We start from the raw sequence: 22,276 nt of genomic DNA on the forward strand, positions 1-22,276 counted from the left end.
TAATCAAAAGTTAAATATGGCAGAAATAATAGCATTTTAACTGAATGCATATTGAGTAGCCTGCTTCATTTTACAGGTAAGAACAAAGAACCCTTAAAAATATGAGACTTAACATAGTTTTCCTAACCACGGCCCAAACCTAGGTCCAAGCCCTCTTACATTTTAAGCAAAAGTCAGGCTGAAGACATACCAGCATATTTGGGTTATCCTATGTATTATAGAAACAGGAAAAATAGAACATTCACTTTTTATTTTCTTATGACACAAAATAATTATACATATTTGCCACGTACTGTATGGTGTTTCATGTATACATTGTATAGTGAACAAATAAGAATAATTAGAAAAATGAAAACTGCTAATAGCATGCCTCATTAGGGACAATGAATTGAATCCTTTTTATCTCCCAGTTCAGAAGGCACATCTTTATATTTTGTATTATACTTTCCCCTCATTTTTTTTTCAAAAGTGCTTTGTTAGTATCCTGTATCCTAGAAAATCAGACCCAAACAGACAAGGTTTTTTGTGAATAATGCCCTTTTTAAAAAATGTCAGACTTTTGCGCAGTATTTCCAAAAGTCTCCTCCCTTATTGCAAATAGAAAAGACAGTGTGGACGGTGTAAAGAAAAAGCAGTGGTCTTCCAGGACTTAGCTGTTGGAACCAGCAATGTATTCAAATACCACTGTCAAATTTTTAGGGTTAGCTGTAGATAATAGGTCCTGCAAACCATCAAATCTTGATGACGTGTTTGCTGATATATAAACCAATAAACCAGGCCCCATATTTCGCATGAGTTGAAGGCACGGACTGTTAATTCAGTACATGGGAAACCTGACAATGGTCTAGCCCACAAATGGCCAGTCTTGTGGTTGCTGTCGTAGGATCAGTAAGTGATTCGGGAAACTCTCAAAGATTAAAAGTCAGATCAGGCACCAAGTAGTCCACTCAGGCTGCATGAGTCTGTTTCTGGAAGTAATAACGATTTCTCAAAATGAAGTCGTTTATATTTTTAGCTCGACGGTGTGCGGCGAGTGATTTCTTGAGAGCCAGGCTCCCTGTGGCATCGTTCCAAGTCCAGCTCTATTTGTTTTTCGTTTGGCTTTTCATTATCATGCTGCTAGATACCTGGATCATTCCGCCTCCTCCGAGACGGCTGGCGTAGCTTAAGCACAGGCACGATGCTCTGAGTAGGTGGAGTACTTCCGTTCAGTGAATGCCCGTCTTAGATCTCTAACTGTGGTGCCGGTCTCGGGGCTTTAGTCTCCAATTAGCCGTTTATAACGCAGTCTGATATTAAACTCCTTACATCCATCCATTCTGGCACTTAGAAGGAAGGGCATTAACCTCACGCTGTACCAATCTAGACCCCGCCCTCTCTCTTTTCTTATCTCAGAAAGGGCAGCTAGATCATCCATCTCCAGCCCACTCTGCATTGCTCTTCCTCCCAACTAAAACTGCTTGATGGGTTCAATGGTTTTCTGCCTTCCATAGTTATTACCTAAATCCATGCCCCTGTCACGTGAAAACAATCCTCCCAGTGGTCTTCAGGACCCCGGGATTGCCCTTTGTAGCCCTTTCTAGCTCATTTCCTTTGCTTTGAACATTTGTTAGTACCCGTTTGACTCCATGACCAAGCATTCTATCTCTTCTTTCACAAATATCTTGTGTTACACATTAATAGAATGGAGTCTGATTTACCCAGAAAAAAAAAAAAAAGAAAAGAAATACAGATTCTTGAACTTCCCATCCATTCCTCAAGTCTTTGATCTCTTATTTTTGTTTCAATGGAATATGATTCCTGTGCTCGTTTAAGAACCACACTATGGTCGTGTGAGACATGTGTATAATAGGTAATAGTCAAATATGTCAATTAATATCACTTCTTCTTAAATCTTCTTATGTGTTGGAAAACATCGAATTCCTCTAATAATTTTGGAATTTATAAAACTGTTACATAACACAGCTATTGTACTGTGTGATACAGCATTTTCATGAACTCCTCTGTCTGTCAATATCCCACCCCCACAGCCACTCCTCATAGTCTTACAACCTCTTTCCTGCTTTCCGGCTCCCAAAAGTGAGTGAGAACAAGTGGTTGCCTTATTCCAATTACAACGTGAGACTCTTCGATTTAAAGAATGGAGTTTAGGGACAAAATGAGCAATCTCTGGTTTTCTGTTTTAAATATTGGTCAGGCGCTTCAAATAATCGTTCGCGATCTGAGACTTTTAAGAGTAGACTAGTCCTTGGAGAATGCATGCCCAGCCGTTTTACACACTGTCGCTGTGCCGCACAATGTCTGTTTAGTCTAGCCTGGGCTTTTCCATCCTTATATTTTTTTATTTTCTCTTCATTTTATCCCCCATATACATGTCTGTTTGGTTGGGTCTTTTTCTCTTCCTCTGGGTTATTGCCTGTGGTTTCCTCTTTGTCCTGGTTTTGGGTCCTAAGCATACTTCAGACATTTGATGATATATCATCTTCTCCATAACTATGCCCCCAGTGCTCTCAGGGTTCCCAAGCAAGCATCACACGGTACCTATTTGCAGTATCCAAGTGGAAGGAATAATGGCAGTTGTTACAGATATTTGCATCACATTCATGGTTCCATTGCCATATTTTAAGAATCTGGCATTCGATATTTTAAAATGAATTATTTCTACTTTTAACCTGTCATGGCACATGTCAATTTTTCCATCAGCCTTCCTCACAAAATCTATTTTCAGATAAGCTTTAAAAGATAGATTGGTTCATTCACATCCTTCTGTAAGTCACTGATAACCCTGAATGACAACCCTTCCTGGAAGCACATGCACTTTTACAGAAACAGAGTGCGAAGTCATAGGAATGACTCTTCAGTGCGGGAAATTTTAGCCATGAACAGTAAGTCATGAGAGCTGTGTGTGAGGGAAGGTCGGTTCCCACAGCCTTCAAATCAGCCTCACAGGTGACCACCTCCCTCACACTCAGAGGAGGAGGATGCTATTCTTGTTTATAAAATTCGGAGTACTTGCTGTTTTTACTTTATGTAAAGATATTATTTCACATGGTATAAATGCTGAATTCATCATGGAACATTTCTGGTTTGATTCCAGGGAAGCAATGTTATGGAAGATCAGGATTTGTTGGAAATTGGTATCCTTAATTCTGGACACAGACAGAGAATCCTACAGGCGATCCAGCTCCTTCCAAAGGTAAGGGATGCTTTACCGGGATTACCTTTGAATGATTCCCAGTGACTTACAGTCAAACATGGAACAGTATTTACATGAGCAAAAAGTGTTTTACATGCTGCTACAGCCTGTAAGAATGGTCTTAGGCCCCACTTTCATTGGACACAAAAGACTGACAGAAGCTTCACTTGGGTTTAAACTGACCTACAAGAATGCAATATTGGAAACACTGCAGAGCAGCAGAACAGATTCAGAATATCTCTGCTGTGTAAGTCCCCTAACTCACGTACAGTTACAGCTGAGGTCAAGGAAGATGGGATTCTTGTCGAGTGAATACAGTAATATCCTTCACAGAAAAACTTCATAAATAGGAGAAGATCTTACATTAGCCATAAGTCTAACAGAATTAATATCTGGAATATATAAAGAACTAAAAAAAACCCTAAATGTCCCCAAGACCAAACAACCCAGTCAATAGATGGATTAATGAAATGGGGAGGTAGCTCTCAAGAGATGAATTAGAGATGCCAGCAAGTATGTTGAAAATGTCCAGCATCCTTAGTCATTGTGCTGGATGGTTTTGTGTCCACTTGGCACAGGCTAGTCATGTGAGAGGAGGGAACCTCAATTAGGAAACCCAATCCTAACTAAGACAGTCATCAAGGAAACTCACAGTCAAACTAGCTCAAGATTTCATCTCATCCCACTCTGGGTGGCTAGCATTAAGAAAACAAACAATAACCAATGCTGGAGTAAATACAGGGAAAGAAAATATTTATGTACTGTTGGTAGGGATGTGAATTAGCCCTTTTACTGCTCCAAAGGTTCCTTCTAAAACTCCAAACAGAACTTTTGTCACCTAGCTAGACACAGATGGGTGTGTGTCCGGAGAGCTCTAAGTTAGTATACTACACAGAAACCCGTGTACTGCAGCTATGGGGTCAGCCTAGGTCTCCGTTAACATGCAAAAAGATTTTATTTGGTTGGTTGGTTGGTTTTGGTTTTTTGAGACTGGGTTTCTCTGTGTAACAGTCAGGGCTGTCAAGGAATTGTAGACGATCAGGCTGGCCTCAAACTCACAGAGATTCACCTGTCTCTGCCTCCCAAGTGCTGGGATTAAAGGCATTCACCACTACCACCTGACGTGAATCAATATTTTTAGTGTTTTTTTTGTGTGTGTGTATGTATACATACATATATGTGTGTGTGTGCATGTATACATATGATAGAGGTTCACCACAAAAAAAAGAGTAAAATTATGTCACTATCTAGAGTATATATGCAGCTGAAATCATCACATTAAACTAAATATGATATGGCATCTTTTCTTTCATTTTGGGGTTCTAGAATTCTTTGTGTCCACACATACACATGAGCAACATGAAAACAGAAGGAAGGGAAGAGAAATGACTATCAGAAAAACAGTGGGAAGGAGGCTAAGGGGAGAAATGGGTATGGTCAAAATCCAGGATATACTTAAAGAATGTGTCTGTATAAAAGCCAACACTATATGCAACGAATATACACTGATAAGAATATTGGGGCAGAAGAGCCTCAATGCCCCATTAGAAGCATTATCTCTTGTAGAAACGTCAAGACTGAGCGTCTGGAGTCTCTACAAGGGACTCTAATGAGGCCTGATAACAGAAGGCATCATTTGCAGAGGTCCACAGTGTCCCATCCCATTGTGCATTTGCAGTTGATCAGTAGTTTTTCCAGTCTCCATGTGATCTGTCAACCGGGTATCATTTTTTTTTACTGGAAGCTGTGTAACCTAGCAACGGAGTTGACCTTATGTTTCCAGAAAAGGTTTGAGAGGCGCTTAAAGGAAGTGGTAGGTTATAAGTACCAGCCTTTCAAGGTAGTCGGATTTTAATTGGTGAGGGAAGGAAAAGGCACGTCAGGAGGCCAGAAGGAACCATGTCATTACAGGTGTTACCCAGGCAATCACTTTCTGGAAGCATTTGGGAAATAATTAGGCATTTTAAAAGCCAGGGGGATCGGCACAACAGCGCGAATGTTCTTAATGCCTCGGAACTGTACGGTTAAAATATCTAAGTTGGTAAGTTTTACGTGTATTTACCACGATTTCCAAAATCATCAGAATAGAAGAAAATGCAAGGTGCTTAAAATAATTGAAAGGTGTGTGGCCCGCAGCCAGAGATAAAGCAGGAAGCGTGGATTTCTTTCATTTCTTCAGGCCTAAGGAATTTGAATGTGTTTTGTAGGCACTGGGGAATGCCTATGACTAGAATCCTCTATTCTGCTTAATTCTGGAGGCAATTTACCAGAGGAATTGAAGGAGAGAAAGTTGAAGCGGGGTCTGTCAGCTGGGAAAAGAGGAAGTGAGGCAAGATTGGAGCAGATGAACTGGAACGGGGGCACCTACACCCTTCAGCGTTTCCGGTGTCTTCTCCCTTTTTCTCTCTTCCTGTCTAGGGAGGGTAGAGTTTTTCCTCAAACAGAGAGTAGTGAATATTAATAATAGTGTCTATGAAATTTGCCCACTGACGGCGATCTGAGTTTCTGCAGACAGAAAGTTAACACATTAACAAATCGAGAAGAACCAAGAGCTTAACCAAGGGAAAGAATGAAAATTTCTCTAGACTTAATTCTCCACTTGTTCCCATGGGCACATTATTCACCTCGCTCCTTAGAGTATTATTCCCTTAGCAAATGTCCTACTTGCCTTCTGCAAGGGCTTCTATAAAGCCATGGCCAACACGCAGGGTCGTCCCAGACCTGTAAACAGCTCGGTGTTCCACAGATCAGCGAACCTCCCACTCCACAGTGCTGCCATTATTTAAAGTTTGGTTTAGACACTATCAGCTCCCTTCCCCTGAGAAACTTTGCCAAACCTGGGGCCACTTCTCACTACACCAGGAGTTAGAAATCTAATATCCGCACCCACCCCCTTCAGTAAGCCTGCCAGCGAAGATTCTCATCTGTTGTCACGGTTAGGTTGCCAGAACCGGTTTTCCACGGATCCTCTCCACCAGGGGCCCTTCACTGACCTGCATTCTCCCTCCTGAAGGCTCTCTTTGTCTCTGCACATTGATTTTCACAGTGTCTCCACCAACCCTTCTAAACTATGACTCCCATCACATCACCCCACGCTGCACATGGCCAGTGCGGTTTTCTAAGCCTCCAGACTTCGAAGAAAGCCCTCACCTTGGTCTGCAAAACTCAGTAAGATCTGGCCGTTTCCTACCTCGTGGTCTTATTTATCGTTCTCTCCTTCTACGCTCTAGTCGGTGACTTTCTCTTTGTTATACGAAGTGACAAGCTCATTTCATCCTTCAGAGTCCCATCCATCACTAAGGCTTGAACTCAGACACCCACCCACAGAGGTTTTCCCAGCCTGGCAGCCCCCCTCTCGGCAGCTATCGTCCCTGTAAGGGCACCGGCTTTATTTTCCCCACAGCACCTGTGGTTACCTGAAGTCCTCTTGTTTCTTTGTTTCCTCATTGTTTTCTCTCTTGCTGAGAGGTAGCCACTCCCGTGTGACCAGACACCTTGACTCCTTTGCTCCTTTTTCTAGTCAGCCCCTTGACAGTTTCTGGCACCAAGCAGCTACCCAGGAAATATTTGTGGATTGAGAACATACAGTAATCTCTTGTTTATTTGGGATTTTTCTGTCCTTCTGCTTGCTTGTATCTGATGATACTGATGATAATTTCTCATGTGACATAAACATCCTAATAACAGAGATCACTCAATGCCTTGAAATTTCCTCGTGCTTTATCCAATAATATGACCATTAAAAGAATGAATGAATGAGTGAATAAATGTTGCCTCTTATACCATTCAAATATTTTCAAGACTCAGAATGCCTCAATTTTAGGGTAATTCTGTAGTCATCCACATACAATTTCATGAGAAACAACAACAACCAAAAGCCTTAACCTAGAATGATTTGGAGAATAAATCAAATGTTTGTTTTGAAGAAAGGATATTATTCCCATTGTAGAGAGCGAGTTATTCCCATTGTAGAGAGAGACGCTATAGAAAGGATATTATTCCCATTGTAGAGAGCAACGTTACAGAAACAATGCAGAATTAAGCGGCACTCAAGAGGCAGTGGCGGAAGCGTCTACTGCATGCACACAAATGAGTAGAGAATGTATAAGAATAGGCAGATCCCTCCACAGCACAGCAGACAGCTACAATGCGGCAAACTGGTGCTTAGCCTTGGTAGGTAGAGAGCCCCATCTTCAGATGGCTAATAGTGTAAGATTAGTGCTGGGACCGCCATCTGCATTCACTGTGGCTTCGCACTGCTAGAATAAGTGACAGAATGTCTCTCTTCATTTTAGTCACACCATTTTGGTCTTCAGAGTGTTTGTGCCCCTCGTCTGTCATGAGAAGCCTTCCATAATCGCCATCTGAGACAGCTCTATAACACACTGTATTGGGGAATTAATGAGGTTGCTCCCAAACAGGGAAAAGACGGTCTTCAGAGTATAACCTTGATCTGTTGGCTTGTTTCAAAGCATGGTTTACTTATGTTCCCGTTGATTCGAATTTTAAAGAAAAATAACTTCTGCGGCAAGATTTCACCTGCAGTATGTCAGTTTTAATATACACCAGTGCGAAGGTCCTCAAGTCTACAAGCACAGTTGGTATGTTCATGGAGCAGAGTACGCAGCGTGTATTCTAGCCACACTCCTCTTCAGGAGAATGATGGCATTGAATCAACCCCTCCCCCACTTAATTCACCTCTGTCTTTTGTGTTGTTCGACCTCCAGCAGTAAAGCATGCCCGTCAATTCTCACACACCACCCACTTCCTCCACCAGTCCCAAGTAAGGCTTTCGTCAAGCCTGGAAGTTAAGCTTTTGAAGATCAAAACCTCATCCTCTTCCCTTTATGGGAAAAGAACCATGTCAAACCTCCAGGAGAAGTTCTGTTCTCTCTTAGACACTAGACAGGTTGCATTTTTTCTGTCCCTTAGACACAGGGAAATTATCTGATCATTGATTTGCAGCATGTAATTTACCCTTTTCTGGTAAGAACCCCATGGATAAATCTTTAATATGCTTTCCTTTTACAGGGGCATAGGTGTTCTTGCCCTTCAATACCAGAGCTCCTAAAAGTCAGATACTTGCAGGATTTTCATTTTATAAAGGTTTAGAGTGATCTGTGTCAAGGCTCACATCATATCCTCTTAATATCTCTCATCCAGAATTGAAAAATTTACCCGGTCAAACTTACCTTATCATGTCCTGTTTTTCCCTATGTCATCTGGCTAAGGCTTCTGATTTTACCATGGCTTTTGGAGTTACTCAGTGGCAGTCAAATACCATCTTCTTTTCTTTTCCAGTCATCCATCCCATCATTCTCTTGGGTCTGACTCAGTCCTCTGCCCCGCCACACAGGCAGCGGCCACCAGAGCAGTGTCGCCCGGCTGCTTTCCATCCCCAACTTAACTGACTTCAGTAAATCTGACCTGATGACAGCCTGTCAACATTCTGCTCTGTGGCTCCAGTTCCCAGGGCTCTGCTCTGTTCCTCCTTCACCTAGTCATGTCCTCAGTTGAATCTTAGCGCCCTTAGAACTCAGATTCAAAGCGTTCTGAGTGCATGTCGTCATCATGGGACTATAGAGCACTTTCTGGAACATACCCACCCCCCTCAATCAAATACATTTTTGCTAACTTTCTGTTTTCAGTGGTTTCCTTCACTGCCTCTGTAGAGTTCAGACTGGTCTTGAACTCAAAGATCTGCCAGCCTCTGCCTTCCAGGTGCTGAAATTAAAGGTGTGCACCACTTATTCCCAGCCCTAAGCTTTTCTTTAATTTCTTTCATACAAATTGGGAGCTTATCAGGGTGGGATCTTGCTCTAAAATCACTTTATTTATTCCACTTAGCATCAGACTTTTCTTTAATCTGGTTTCACTTCCTGGTGTTCTTTTCCTCCTTGAACTGTATATTTTGTATTGTTCCTTGCTCAGGTTGATCCTTTTCATTACAGATCTGCATAAGCCTGGTCACTAATAACTTTAGGACACAGTCCACAGTGGGTTGTTTGTGAATCTCCTCTGCAAATGCAATCAATCCCAAAACTCTTCAATTTAGCCCCAGGCAGAGTTTTTGGGCAAGGGCAGAAAGCATCCACAGTCTTCATCAAAATACCACAGAAATAGTCTCTAGGTCACATACTAACATTCATCTCTTCTGAAACATCTTGAGTTGGGCCTCCATATTACAAATCACCCTTAGCACCAATGTTTTCCATTCTCCTACTGGTTGGCCCATTAAGCCCCACTTAAAATGTCCAATAGCCTTCCTAGTCCAGTGTTTGGCACACTAGTGCCAAAGTGTTCCTTATTCCTCCACATAAAACCATGGTCCAACCTCTCCCAGCAAAACCCTACTCCCACTAACAATTTCTGTCTTAGTCAATGTTCTATTACTGTGAAGAGACACCATGACCTCAGCAACTCTTATAAAGGAAAACATTTAATTAGGGCTGACTTGATATTTAGAGGTTTAGTCCATCTTTGTCACGGCAGGAAGTATGGTGACATGCAGGCAGACCTGATGCTGGAGACGTCGCTGAAAATTCTACATCTGAATTGGCAGGCAGCTGGAAGAGAGAATAACACTGGCCCTGGCTAAAGCTTCTGAAGCCTCAAAGCCCACCCCCCCCCCCAGTGATACACTTCCTCCAACAAGGCCATACCTCCAGTTATTGCCACTTCCTGAGTCTATGGTGGGCCATTTTCATTCAAACCACCACAGGTACCAAACACCTTTGACTAAATAAAATTGCTGACTTTTCTATCCTCACTACAAGACTTAGTTTTTTTTTTTATAAAAAAAAAAAAAGTTTCTATTTTGAGAAAAAATAAGATTCTATATAGCTATATAACAAATTACCTCCAAAGTGGCAAGTAGCAACTTCTGTTGAGCAGGGATCCTAGTGTAGCATGACTGAGTCTTCCATCCTAAGGTCTCCCCCAGGACCGTAATCATCTCCAGACCCACTAGGAAGAGCTCACTTCCTAACTCACACATGTGCTTATAGTCAGGGCTTAGCTCATAGGGGCAGGAGTTGGACCAGGCCTTCCTTAGTTCCCACTACAGAGCATCTCATAAAATGAAGCCAGCTTCAAGAGGGTGAGCCCAGGGGACTGCTGGCAAGATGGAGTCACAGTCACCGTGAGTGCAACCGGAAAGTAGCACCCTATCCTTTTGCCACATTCTCTTCACCGGGAGTCGGTGGCTAGAAAATACTCTTATCAGTCATGAGACACTAATTAAAAAATGTTCTTTCCAGAAGTTGTGCTATGGGCTTATTGATTTATATGTGTCAGTGAGCTGTAGACTACAAAGTTGATACCTGCAAGCCTGCTGTTGAGTTTCTGGGTTGTGCTGTCATGTCAGGCTACATCACCATCCACACAGGCAGGAACTGGGTGTCTCATTTTTCAGTGTTCATAAATATGACCTCTAAGTCACCTCATGTTAACATGATGACCTGAGGACATGAAAGATGACTTTTATTGCTGTTGATGCTGGGTTTTTCTGACTTGATCCTATCTGTAGGCAGGAGAACTAGGCTTTCAAGTATATCACTATAAAGTGTGTCTTGGGGAGGCAGATTTCTAAGACACCTCCCATCCCTCTGTCCCGAGTCTGAACATTTTTGTGTTTGCATTGCCCCTTGCTGTCTCTGCTAGAGAAGTGCGGTTAAGTCTACTAAGACTTAAGGATATTAAAAAAGAAAACACATTTTTGGAGAAATAGCATAGCTAAAAAGAACAACATCCTTTAAGTTTAGGCTTGACCAGAGTGGATAAACCAAAGTGACAAATGACAAGAAAATCAACAACAACGAATCCCACCAGTGAGCAGCAGCAGAGCTGGTTGAGGGTCAGGCTGAAACACCTTTAAGGACAAGACAGCACAGACTGGCGGCACTTACAGCGAGAAGACAAAATAAAGCACTGAAGGACAGATTTGGTGATGGCATTTTGCTTTGCTTCTCCTGTAGCAAAGGAGAGAAAAAAACAAAAAAAAAATAATGAGTCTTCTTGTGGTGAGCTCACTGATGATTTAGGATGGGAAGGGGGGATTACAGATGTAACATTGTCTCAATTTAGCTTCACCAAGCCCCTTCTCTTAAAGATGAGCTCTTTCAAGGTCTTTAAAACACAAGTGTTTCTGAGTTGTAGTCTTGATGGCTAAGGCAGACATGTATCAGCTTTAAGGGAGAAGCATTTAAGCATTGTAATTCCTTTAAAAGTCTAGAAAGGAAGGTTTGGTCTTGTTCCCCTGTCACTTAGAAAATGGGCAGAAGCTTGTCCTATTTCTTCTACTATTTTGCAGAAGAGCAATGATAAAACACAGGCCATAGGCGCAGATGCTCCCATGGTACCTTTGACAGGGGAGCTTCACCCTCTCAGCCCATCACTCATTCTCATGCGCTCTCATTCCTTTTACTTCTGTTTTCCCCTCCTCCTCCCCTCCTGTTGGTGCCCTAAACTTGGTGACAACTGGTATCAGCCTGAACATCAATTAAGGACACTGTAAAATAGAATCTCTCATGCAAGCACATATATCACTTTAGTATGGGAGGTTCCATCCTAAAGAAAATGCAGAGCTCAATTTGATCTGAGTTCATAGAATGCTCTACTTTTTGTAGTGTTGCTCATTGGTGTGTCAGGGTCTATGCAGGCTTAGTGCACTCTTAAAAAAGCTCTATTATTCCAGAACAAACAAGTATGCTCCCTTACATAAGGGGTTGGCAAGCTTTCTTCCTGTAAAAAGTCAAGCCACACTTTACCAGCCATATATCTTCGCTCGTAACCATTCAACTCTGTTACAGAGCAAAAGCAGCCACAGAAAATTCAGAAATGAATGTGAGTGTGTTCCAATAAAACTTTAATGGCAAGAACAGGCAGTAAGCCATGGTTGTCCTGTTAAACACAGTTTACTGACACCCAACTTACATTAGCGATAAATCTCCAGCTAGATAGAGAGTTTTTACTTCTAAGAATCTTTTAGCCAGGAAAATACTCAGATTAGAAATACAGCCTACTATGTCAGACTAATGCAAGAAAGACCCAGGATATCCCAGCAGCCTCCTGGCACACCCCCCCCCAATTCTCTATGATAAAGGCATTTTGGAGTGGCTGACATCTGTTGGAAAAGATGTCACTTTTAGTGGCCATCTCTGTGGGAACACTTCAGGACTCCACACAAACCAGTCCATAAACAGCTTTTATTGAGTCCCTCTGTGAGGTCTGACGTGGGCTTCTCCTTTCTCACAGTGCCCTCACAGGGAGAAAAAAGAACTCCAAAGTCTCCAACCCTGCTGTTTTCTAGCTTCTTATGCCTCCTCTCTTTCAAGCAGATACTGCGCAGAATTTGAGGGTTAGTTACTCTCCCCCTCTTCCTGTCCATACTACCGTGTGGCACCTTCATCTGCTCGCTAGAGTTTCTACTATCCCCAGCCACACACACACAGACACACACACAGACACACACAGGAGTGACCAACAGACCTCCGCCTCTGAGTTTATAGATCTATCTCCCCATGAAACCCGCATAAGATACAAAATCAACATGTCCAAAGAGAGGCTACGTTCAAAGAAAAGTGGCCTGCACCTCAGAGTTTAATTTAGCATTATTCATTGTGGAAATAACTAAGAGAGCCTCTACACACAGGATCCTTTCCTTAGCACAGGCTTATGATAAAGAGCAGTACAAACAGCCCATAGCCCTTGACTTCCAATAAGAAGATTATAGAAATAGATACACCTGTTCTCAATGGCATTCCTTCATTATATATCATGAATAATATATGTATCTTGTTACATATAGTATATCACTCATATTTTCAGCATTTTACAAATACAATAATATGCTTTGTTGTGTTCTGCAGTAATATTACACATATAGTCATGCATAATATACGTTAATCTTATAGGATCTATTATGAAGAAAAATCAATAAATAGGCACAGAACACAGGGAATGCATAAAGAAAGAACTTGGAATACTGTAAAAAAAATCAGTCTTTTCTCAGGATGAGGGGTCGGTGCCACTGAAGATTGAAGAAGGAAGAAAGAATGATTGGCTTTAAGGTCAAAAACTTGAGTAATTTGATGTCTATAAATTTTGAAGTAACAACAACCACTGAGTTGCTTCTCATTACTCCTTAGCCGGGCACGCTGCACACGCTGGGAAATGAACTGTTGCAAATTCAGAATGTCAGTGGTTTAACATTTGACTCTTTCTGTGAACTCGCAGAAGGTCCACTGCCACCGTCTTTCCTCCAGATGGTCAGGAGCCTGGGTCACTTCTGGCACATGTCCCATCTTACCACTCTCTCATGATCACCATAAAGCATGAGAGCCAGGAGCCTGGAAGGTCACCCCGGATGAGGGATGTCAGGGGCCTGGAAGGTCACCCCAGATGTGGGATGTCAGGGGCCTGGAAGGTCACCCCGGATGTGGGGTGTCAGAGGCCTGGAAGGTCACCCCGGATGAGGGATGTCAGGGGCCTGGAAGGTCACCCTGGATGTGGGGTGTCAGGGGGCTGGAAGGTTACCCCAGATGTGGGGTGTCAGGGGCTTGGAAGGCCACCCCAGATGTGTGATGTCAGGAGCCTAGAAGGTCACCCCAGTTGTGGGATGTCAGGGGCCTGTAAGGCACCCCAGATGTGGGATGTCAGGGGGCTGGAAGGTCACCCCAGATGTGGGATGTCAGGGGGCTGGAAGGTCACCCCAGATGTGGGATGTCAGGGGGCTGGAAGGTCGCCCCAGATGTGGGATGTCAGGGGGCTGGAAGGTCGCCCCAGATGTGGAATGTCAGGGGGCTGGAAGGTCACCCCAGATGTGGGATGTCAGGGGACTGGAAGGTCACCGCAGATGTGGGATGTCAGGGGGCTGGAAGGTCACCGCAGATGTGGGATGTCAGGGGGCTGGAAGGTCGCTTCGGATGTGGACTGTCAGGCCTAGAAGTGGATCACCCACTTTAGACAACATTAGATTTTCCAGGAGTCAAGTTCATGGCACTCACTAAATGGCAAAGTAGAACAAGAAGGACAAACACTTTGCAAGAAATGATGGTAGAATTCCTGAGAGACAACCCACCCTGTGCCCAAAACACCACTTCTTCTCGACCCCTTCTTCTTCACGTGCCTTACTTAAATTCCCGAAATCTTATGACAGCCTTTGTCTGAGCAGGAACAGCCATTTGGCCTCTCTGTGGTGCCATTGTATCTACTGACTAGTTTTTCTCTACAGATGAAGATTAGCATCTTGACTGTGCTGTCTTCATTATCTAAGCATGGAGCACTGGGTGCTGGACCATCATAATGCTCCCCTCATGTTTACTACACTGAACGAAGCCTCACAATGGAGCAGATTAGAGATCCATCCTGAATGGGGTAGGGAAGGACTTTTGAAGCTGTTTCCTGACACGGTGGCTCTTCTTGCGGATGCTTGACAAAGGAGTAGGGCAGGTCCTTTGTGTATAAACCACCCATAACAGTGGTGGCCTTAATTTTCTAGAGACTTCCTCCATAAATGCCTCCCCACTTGTGTTTGCTAGTGAAAATCAATAACTAGTAGGTTCTTTAGGAACACGTTGGGAGAAGCAATGTTTCCCTAGAACGCTTTTCTCTTCAAAATGGCAAATCCTACTATTTTCAGGGCGCAAAGTCGCTACCATGTTTGGGGATCAATAGATATTCAAATAGATTCGACTTTTAGGGGTGAGGATAGTGCAGTCAAAAATTTACCTGTTTTTTTTCCCAAAGTTTTCATGAGGTTTCAAAAAGTGAAATGGCTACTATGTTCTTCCAAAGGAACTAAGAGAGAGGATGTCTCAATATCTTCCTTTAAATGAAATTACGTTGAAGCAGTTTAAAACAAAGACCAGAGAGCTTAAATCGTGTGCTAATAAGCTTTCCCTAATGTGTATAGAGGAAAAGAGAAGAAATTAAGGGAGTGAACAGGCCCTGTTTTAATGCTGTTCTCCTGTAGCTGTCCACCTCCAACCTGGAGCAGTTCACCTCCGTTTGCTACAGAGCAGCGGCACCTTGGGGTTGTGCTGTAGCCACTGGGGAGAAGGAAAGGGGTGTGGTTAGCTGAGCCTTTTTCTCTTCCCTGTATCTGTTTTCTAGGAACAATCACAATTTAGAGAGGCATTCCGGATAGATTGCTACTTTGTAACAAACCTGGAACTAAATCCCAGCCCCTGGCACTTGTGACAGTTACCTCTTGAGTGAATACTGTGTCATTTCATAGACCCAGGGCCTGGGAAATGAGTGTGCATGAGAGAAACGGAAAAGGAGACCAGACAGGGCCAAAAGACAAAAGCAAAAACAAAAGTGTTTCTAAAATCAGGCTTCATTCGTGGATTCAGGCCTAAAAGACGGCTTTTGAGACCTCCATGTACCTCTCAGCCCTGTTCTTGAGGCTGGGCTGGAAAGACTGTGGCAGACAGGGATCCAAAAGACCTGAAAAGGCAGGCAAGAGACAGCCAGAAGGAAGAATGAGGGCTTGGGTAGGTCAGGTCAATTGGCCGGCAGCCTCCGCGGTCTCGCTTATCCTTGGAGGCAGCCGTGGAGATGACATCACCGGCTGCAGACATCACCACACCCAGAAAAGAAAGCCTAACAGAATAAAGAGAAATAAGTAAATCATCTTGTTTCTTCTTCGGTCTGGGCAGAGAAGAAGGGAAAATGGGCAAGATGGAAGGGAATTCTCCAGAAGATAGGAGGACCCATCTTTACAGCAGTAAGCTCCACGGAGGTGGCATTTTCATAGCATTAAGCCAGAGAGCATCATGCCGTAATGGTTGGGAACGTGGCCAGATTCTGAATTTGACGCTTGGCTGGGCTCTGCCTAATTGCGCAACCCTGAACAAGTTTGTAAACTTTTCTCTGCCCGTTTCCTCACCTGTAAATGGAAGTAATGATTGCTTTTTTTACCCTGTAGGCATGTTGTGCCAATTAAAGGACTCCATAGTGTAAATCAGGCACTTAAAGCAGAGCCTAAGTTGGTGTATATGCTCTATAATGGTCTAGTAAGTGCCTTTTTTAAAAAAAAGAAAGTTGAAGCTGAACTACGAAATGTGTATGATTCCTTCCGCTCATTAAGGATACTTGAAAATTACTACTCTGGGCATAAGCAATAAACAAGACAGTCCCTATTATTTATTCATAAAATAGATACTTACGAACTGCCTGTCTCTTGCCAGGTGCTATTCTAGCTTCTGAGCACTTGGTGTGACGCAAGGCTTACAAGGTCATTGTCTTCATGCAGATCATATTCTGCCTACCAATGGAAATAAACCTATAGAATATGGGTAATGACACCTAACACTGTGGGCAGACACTAGCAAGGGAATGGACAAAAAATGGTGAGAGCATCTGCATGCTAATGTAGGCAGATACTCAATCAAAGCCATTTAATAGGGTTCTTAGCCACCTCTCTGTATCATCTAAACACCCTACGTCAAAGCAAACCGAGGGCGCCAAAGGGGTACTGAGGTAAGTGTGTTAACTAATCCCATTGACAGTGTCTCAAGAACTTGCAATTTTTCAGGGGCTCCAAAATGAACGATCTTGGGCTTTCATCAAACCCAGTTTAGCCACCTGCCACATATGTCACCTTAGGCGAGTTACTTCGATTCTCTGCTCCTCGGTTTGCTTGTTTACTAGGTGAAGCGAAGGTCACGCTTAGGTGGAGTTACAAATATAACAGGACAAACGAAGGCCCTGGCACTTAGGCCCAGTTAATATAACACCCACCTACTTGAGTTCCGTACATCTGCAATTACACAGATCAGTAGCGTTTTGATGACACTCTTCCATAGGACAAAAAGTCACCCGAAAGGGAGGCACTTGCAGGCACCCGCATCTCTGACTGGCACGTCACTGTGATGGCGTCTCACAGACAGCTTGCCATTCTCCACCAGTAGATTTCGCATAATCTGATTACTCACTATCTGGAAAGAAAAGGAAGAAAACCGCAAATCTGCTTGTCGTCATCTGCTAACTTAACAACGCTGGAATACATGGGGGGCAATTGCCTCACCCGTCAGAGCTAGGGGAGAGGGTATGCAAAGCTAGAACCACAGCCTCCCTGTGTGAGAGACTAAATGAGCCAGCATAATGCTGAGAGAGCTGCATGTCTCTGCCTGGTAGAGATAAGGCAACTTGCCCTCCTATACCAGGGCCAAGAGAAGACAGAGAAGAGCTTCCAGAGCAAAGGTTTCACGTATGTGGTATGGAGGAAACGGAGGCAGACTAAGAAGCTGAGTCATCAAACCTTGATGCTGTAGCTCCTGAAAATAGATAATGGCATTCTGATGCCATAGAAACACGCAAGGATGTGAATTTCCTCAAATTTTGGAGAACAGAACACACCTACCAGTTTGCACAAGCCATTGTCAGGCAACGGTTGCCCAACTCTGTGCATTTATTTGACAGTGGAATGCAGTTTGGCTACATTCTTATTTTTAATAGATTAACATTCAGCAGAAATGATTGTTCTGTAGGTCTGCAGAGGCGTTGAGCATGTATGTAGGTCCTACATACAGTGTAAGGGGGGGGGGAGGATGAATTTACCCAGTGGTTGCAGCCAAGGGCAGAGCATGGACTGAACTATAGTGGAAGCAAAATTGCAAGCTTTGGCTATTGCCTCGGGGAGGCATTGGGGGAAGCCTCTTCTCCTCGGGGTTAGGAGAGGATTTCTGGAGGAGGAAGCAGATGATTCAAGTAGCTATTCCCGTGTGCCTTGAAAGCTTTATTGTCGTGAGATTTTTGAAACAACTCACGATGCTCCAAGCAAAACAAAAAAACAAGAAAACAAAAAAACACCAAAATGACCAAAGCCTAGCTATCTTAGCTAGATGGGGATGCTATTTTTTTTTTGTTGTGTGTAATAACCATTCTCTAACATATAGCTAGAACCACTAATCCTGCCACGAATCCCATGCTCCCATGTGTCACATCGGCCTGCGAGGTATTACAAGTCAAGCATGTCGGTCTCATCAAGCAAGCACCTGCAAATCAGCTGTGGCATAGTGAATATCTTTCCCCGACAAGTCAAACACAGTCTCATTGCCTGTTATTTATTTGTGTTTATTTTTGTTAGTAATAGGGTGATCCATGGGACTTTTCAGTTTCAAGATTGGAAGTCCTCCCATCCTTCTTTTGCCTTTGGATTCTTTCTGATGGCTGATCTCCTACAGACCCAAAATAAACAGTCTACTTGGAAACCCACATGTCCTAAGACATTCCTAAGCATGCCCAAAAGACACTACAGAGTAAACCCTTCCATTAATAGCAAATATTTAAATAGATATTTCCTATATGCCAGTCAGTACCATCAGATTAATTTTCAGTTAACTCACTGAGATCTTACATTTAAGTTCCTGTGTCACAGGTAAAGAACTTAAAGCCAAGGAAAGTTAAGTAATATGACTAAAGCCACACAGTAAGTGGCGATGTCAGAATTCAGGCCATTCTTCCTGGTCCAGAGTCTATACTCCTGCCTGCATTCCCCACAACCTCTGTTACCACAGCAGCAAGCCTCTGTGCCCTGTGGAACCAGGCACATTTCTGTGCCCTGTGGACCCAAATGTCATGTCTCTGTGTTCTGTGGAACCTAATGCCATATCTGTGTGTTCTGTGGACCCTAATGCCATGTCTCTGAGTTCTATGGACCCTAATGCCATGTCTCTGAGTTCTGTGGACCCTAATATCATGTCTCTGAGTTCTGTGGACCCTAATGCCATGTCTCTGAGTTCTGTGGACCTGTCCATCATGTCCCTGTGCTCTGGGATCATTCCCCAGTTCATTTGCCACTAGGAAAAGGCCACTCACCATTTTTATTATCTCCTGCTTTCATTATCTTCATTCTCTACTAACCTCCCTTCCAGTAAGCAGGAATTCCACTTTCTCTTTCTTTTTTAAAGCTAACGTAACTGCTGCTCTTAGAGAAACTGAATATCAAGAAGCTCACAGTGTCCTTCCGTGTCTTTCGGAGAAAACACATTTTAGCCTTACTTGTTGTTCTCAGAATCCTTGATGGAATAAATGCCAAACAGATCCACTTTAAATAATTTTTAGGGTTACAATTTATGAATCGTGGGTGTTCTGACAGGTTAAAAGCCTTACCTTAAACATAGGCTCAGTTCTAACCCTTGAATCTTTCTTTACTTAGAAACCATTGCTTGGTGGTGAAGGCTTGTATTTTCTGATTTTCTAAATACTAAGAAGTAAATTATTACGGGAACATTGGAATGTGAAGTTTTCCTCACCCAGTGTATAAAATATGATTACAGGAAATTTAGAAAAGATGATCCCCTTGCCTCTGGGACTCAATCGCACCTCATCTGTATTTCCGGGCATCCACTTGCACAGAACACTTTTTCTCGGTGTTACATGATGTAGTCACAAAGTACACAATTCACCGTATAACCAGGACATTAGCATCCAGGGCTCCAGTCCAGGGACAGGAGCCAGTGGAGCTACAAACACTGAGCCTGCAACACACATCAGACAGCCGCAGATCCGTCCGCCCCCATTCAGCCATCTCATGACTCCTGTTGGCCCTGTGTGAGGTTCTGAGGTCAGAATGGGAAACCAGAGAAAGCTTGGTCTGCGCTTCTGGTCGTTCTTCCCTACATTTAGACAGAGAGGGGTGGGTCCAGAGCTAAAATATTACGTGAAAAATGCTCTCAGAGGAGAAAACTAAATGCCTGGGATCAGGGGAGGATTTCTGGATGATTTGAGATGCTTAAAGCAAATCTCAAAGAATGAATAGGTATTTTAGGGCACTCTGGGAGAAGATGTTGCCTGTTAGGACTGGGTAGTAAGAAGAAAGGGAAGGCTGATTGAGTGTTTTCTCCTTGTGTTTTTACCTTAGTGTGTGTGTGTGTGTGTGTGTGTGTGTGTGTGTGTGTGTCCCTCCCACCCACATATTAGCCCCAAAAGAAACTAGACAAGGAACTCTCAGAATTTCCAAGATCAATCAAACCTTTCTTTCTCTAAAACATATAGGAACTTTGGCTCTTAATTTTTATTTTTCTTTTTTTAATGTATACTAAAGAAAATTATTTATTCCTGAAGTTAGGGACCTTGCAGCCCTTGGTTTTCAGGCAATGCCTAGGGATTTGTTGTGTTATCTGTTCTCCATGGTAGCCTTCTCCCTGAGTTAAATAAGTCACAGCTTTTAAAACGGCTTTGATAACCAGCTCTCTGGCAGTGGCTCCATCCGGAGAGCTGAGGGTTCTCACTCAGTCTGTTGTCAGAAGAAATAAGATATTCTGAAATAACGAAACAAAGACTGAGGCCTGAGAATTTCCCCAGCAATAAGCTTTCTCCTCATGTCCACAGTTCCCACCCCAGGGAGAGGACCATTTCCTGGACCAGCCTTAAAATACAGGTATAAAAACGTTCCTTGGGTTGTTTGATGTCTGCGTGTGCATACATGCATGCATGAGTACTTGCTCCATTCACTTCTGCAATGATGAAACATGTGACTATAGCCTTAGACACACTTAGAGCTGCATCTCTAGCCCTTGGGGTTTTCGTTTGTTTTGTTTTGGAGGACAGATTCATGCTACATATCGCAGGCTATCCTGGAACACAAGGTCCTCCTGCTTTTGTCTCCCAAGTGCTGGGATGACAGGCATCTGCCACTATACCCAGTGCAGGGAGATTCTTGAGAACCCCACCCAGGACTTCACAATGGGCTTAAAGCCACACTTTTCCATATGTTCTGGATATTCAGAACCTCCTAGCAAGGCTCTGTCTCGACTGCCTTATAGTGTACATGTACCATTAACTGAAAAACTGGCTGTCCATGGACACCTGACCTATTCTGCCTCTCTTGTAGTTTATTGTGATGATATCTCTTGTCACCAAAGCTTAAAATCAGGCCACCAGGATGAACCCAGAAGTGGTGCCAAAACTACTACTAATTATATTCAAAAGCTGCTTCAGAGCTACAGGTACCCAATGTGTTGAAAGTACAATAGCCCTTCTCCTGGGGTGCTGCCCAGTGTCGTCCTACCAAGGGCACCTTGACCAATGCCAATTGGATGTTCTGCCAATGCCACTGAAGCCTGCCAAGATGGGTGTCATTGCCAGCTGCCAATGCCCAGAGTTGAGGGCACCAATATCTGCAGTATGACACCATCTCTGCTCATGAAGCCAATTGTGCTAACTCCTTTTGTTCCCAGTGTCCTCCCTCACCCCTTCCAAAAACACTACGATGATGGAGGCCTCTTCATCTTAAGTCCTGGTCTGTGGGGTAAGGACCAGGGCCCATTGAGAGTGCCAGAACCTGAGATCCGTTCAGAGGAACCAGCCCATCAGATGGGCATCTTCTGTTCCTTGAATCAAATGCATCTGCTTTAGCTTCCATTTCTGAGCAGAGATCTTTGATGTTCCTGGATGCCTCATTTGAAACAGATCCCTTCCAAATCAAGCCCTACCCGGTGGTCACCCATAAATTCCCACACAAGATAGGTAAACACGGTTTTGTTCAAGGCGAGAGCAGCGCCACACAGCTCTGGTCAGCAAGTTGACAGGCTCCAGGTCCACGTGAGAAAACAAAGAACATTACATTTTGCGTTTCAGGAGGTCATGCTGACCTGCCTTCAGAAATATATCCAGACTTCAGAGTCTGCCTCTGAAATGGCCTCTCTATCCACTCTTCCCCACACAGGAGCCAGAATGATTCCTCTGAAACATAGACCAGAGCATGTCCGACCTCTGTTCACATGCATGCACTGGCTCTCTGTTTCCCTCGGGCTCACAGTGAGCCCTTGCAGGACCTTCTAGGCACTAGCTTATCCATTCTCTCTCTGATCCAAATCCCATTCATTCACAGCTACATGCTGAATCCACACATAGGTCTTGTTATTTCTTGAAAGCTCACTGGGCTTGTCCCTTCATGGGGGGCCTTTGTGCTAGCTGCTCTCTCTACCTGAGTCTTCCTCCCGCTGTCTTCAGACCCTTCAAACTTCCTGAGTGAAACCTCCCCTGACAACCCATCTACTGTTGCTCCGCCCTCTTCAAACACACCCCAGAGTTCCCAGTCCCATCTTATATTTCCACTTTCCAAAGAAA

At 43.6% G+C, this 22,276-nt stretch overlaps 1 protein-coding gene across 8 annotated transcripts in view; it reads left to right on the forward strand.

The window, feature by feature from the left end:
• Positions 1-22,276, forward strand: part of Anks1b (ankyrin repeat and sterile alpha motif domain containing 1B) — an 866,240-nt gene that overhangs the window by 567,738 nt on the left and 276,226 nt on the right. For all 8 annotated transcript variants that reach the window (XM_057757559.1, XM_057757560.1, XM_057757561.1 and 5 more), the window contains one exon: positions 3,098-3,196. In XM_057757559.1, coding sequence (XP_057613542.1) covers positions 3,098-3,196 — 99 coding nt within the window. The remainder of the gene's footprint in view (positions 1-3,097; positions 3,197-22,276) is intronic.

This window comes from Chionomys nivalis, chromosome 25, assembly GCF_950005125.1.
Source record: "Chionomys nivalis chromosome 25, mChiNiv1.1, whole genome shotgun sequence".
Lineage (NCBI taxonomy): Eukaryota > Metazoa > Chordata > Mammalia > Rodentia > Cricetidae > Chionomys > Chionomys nivalis.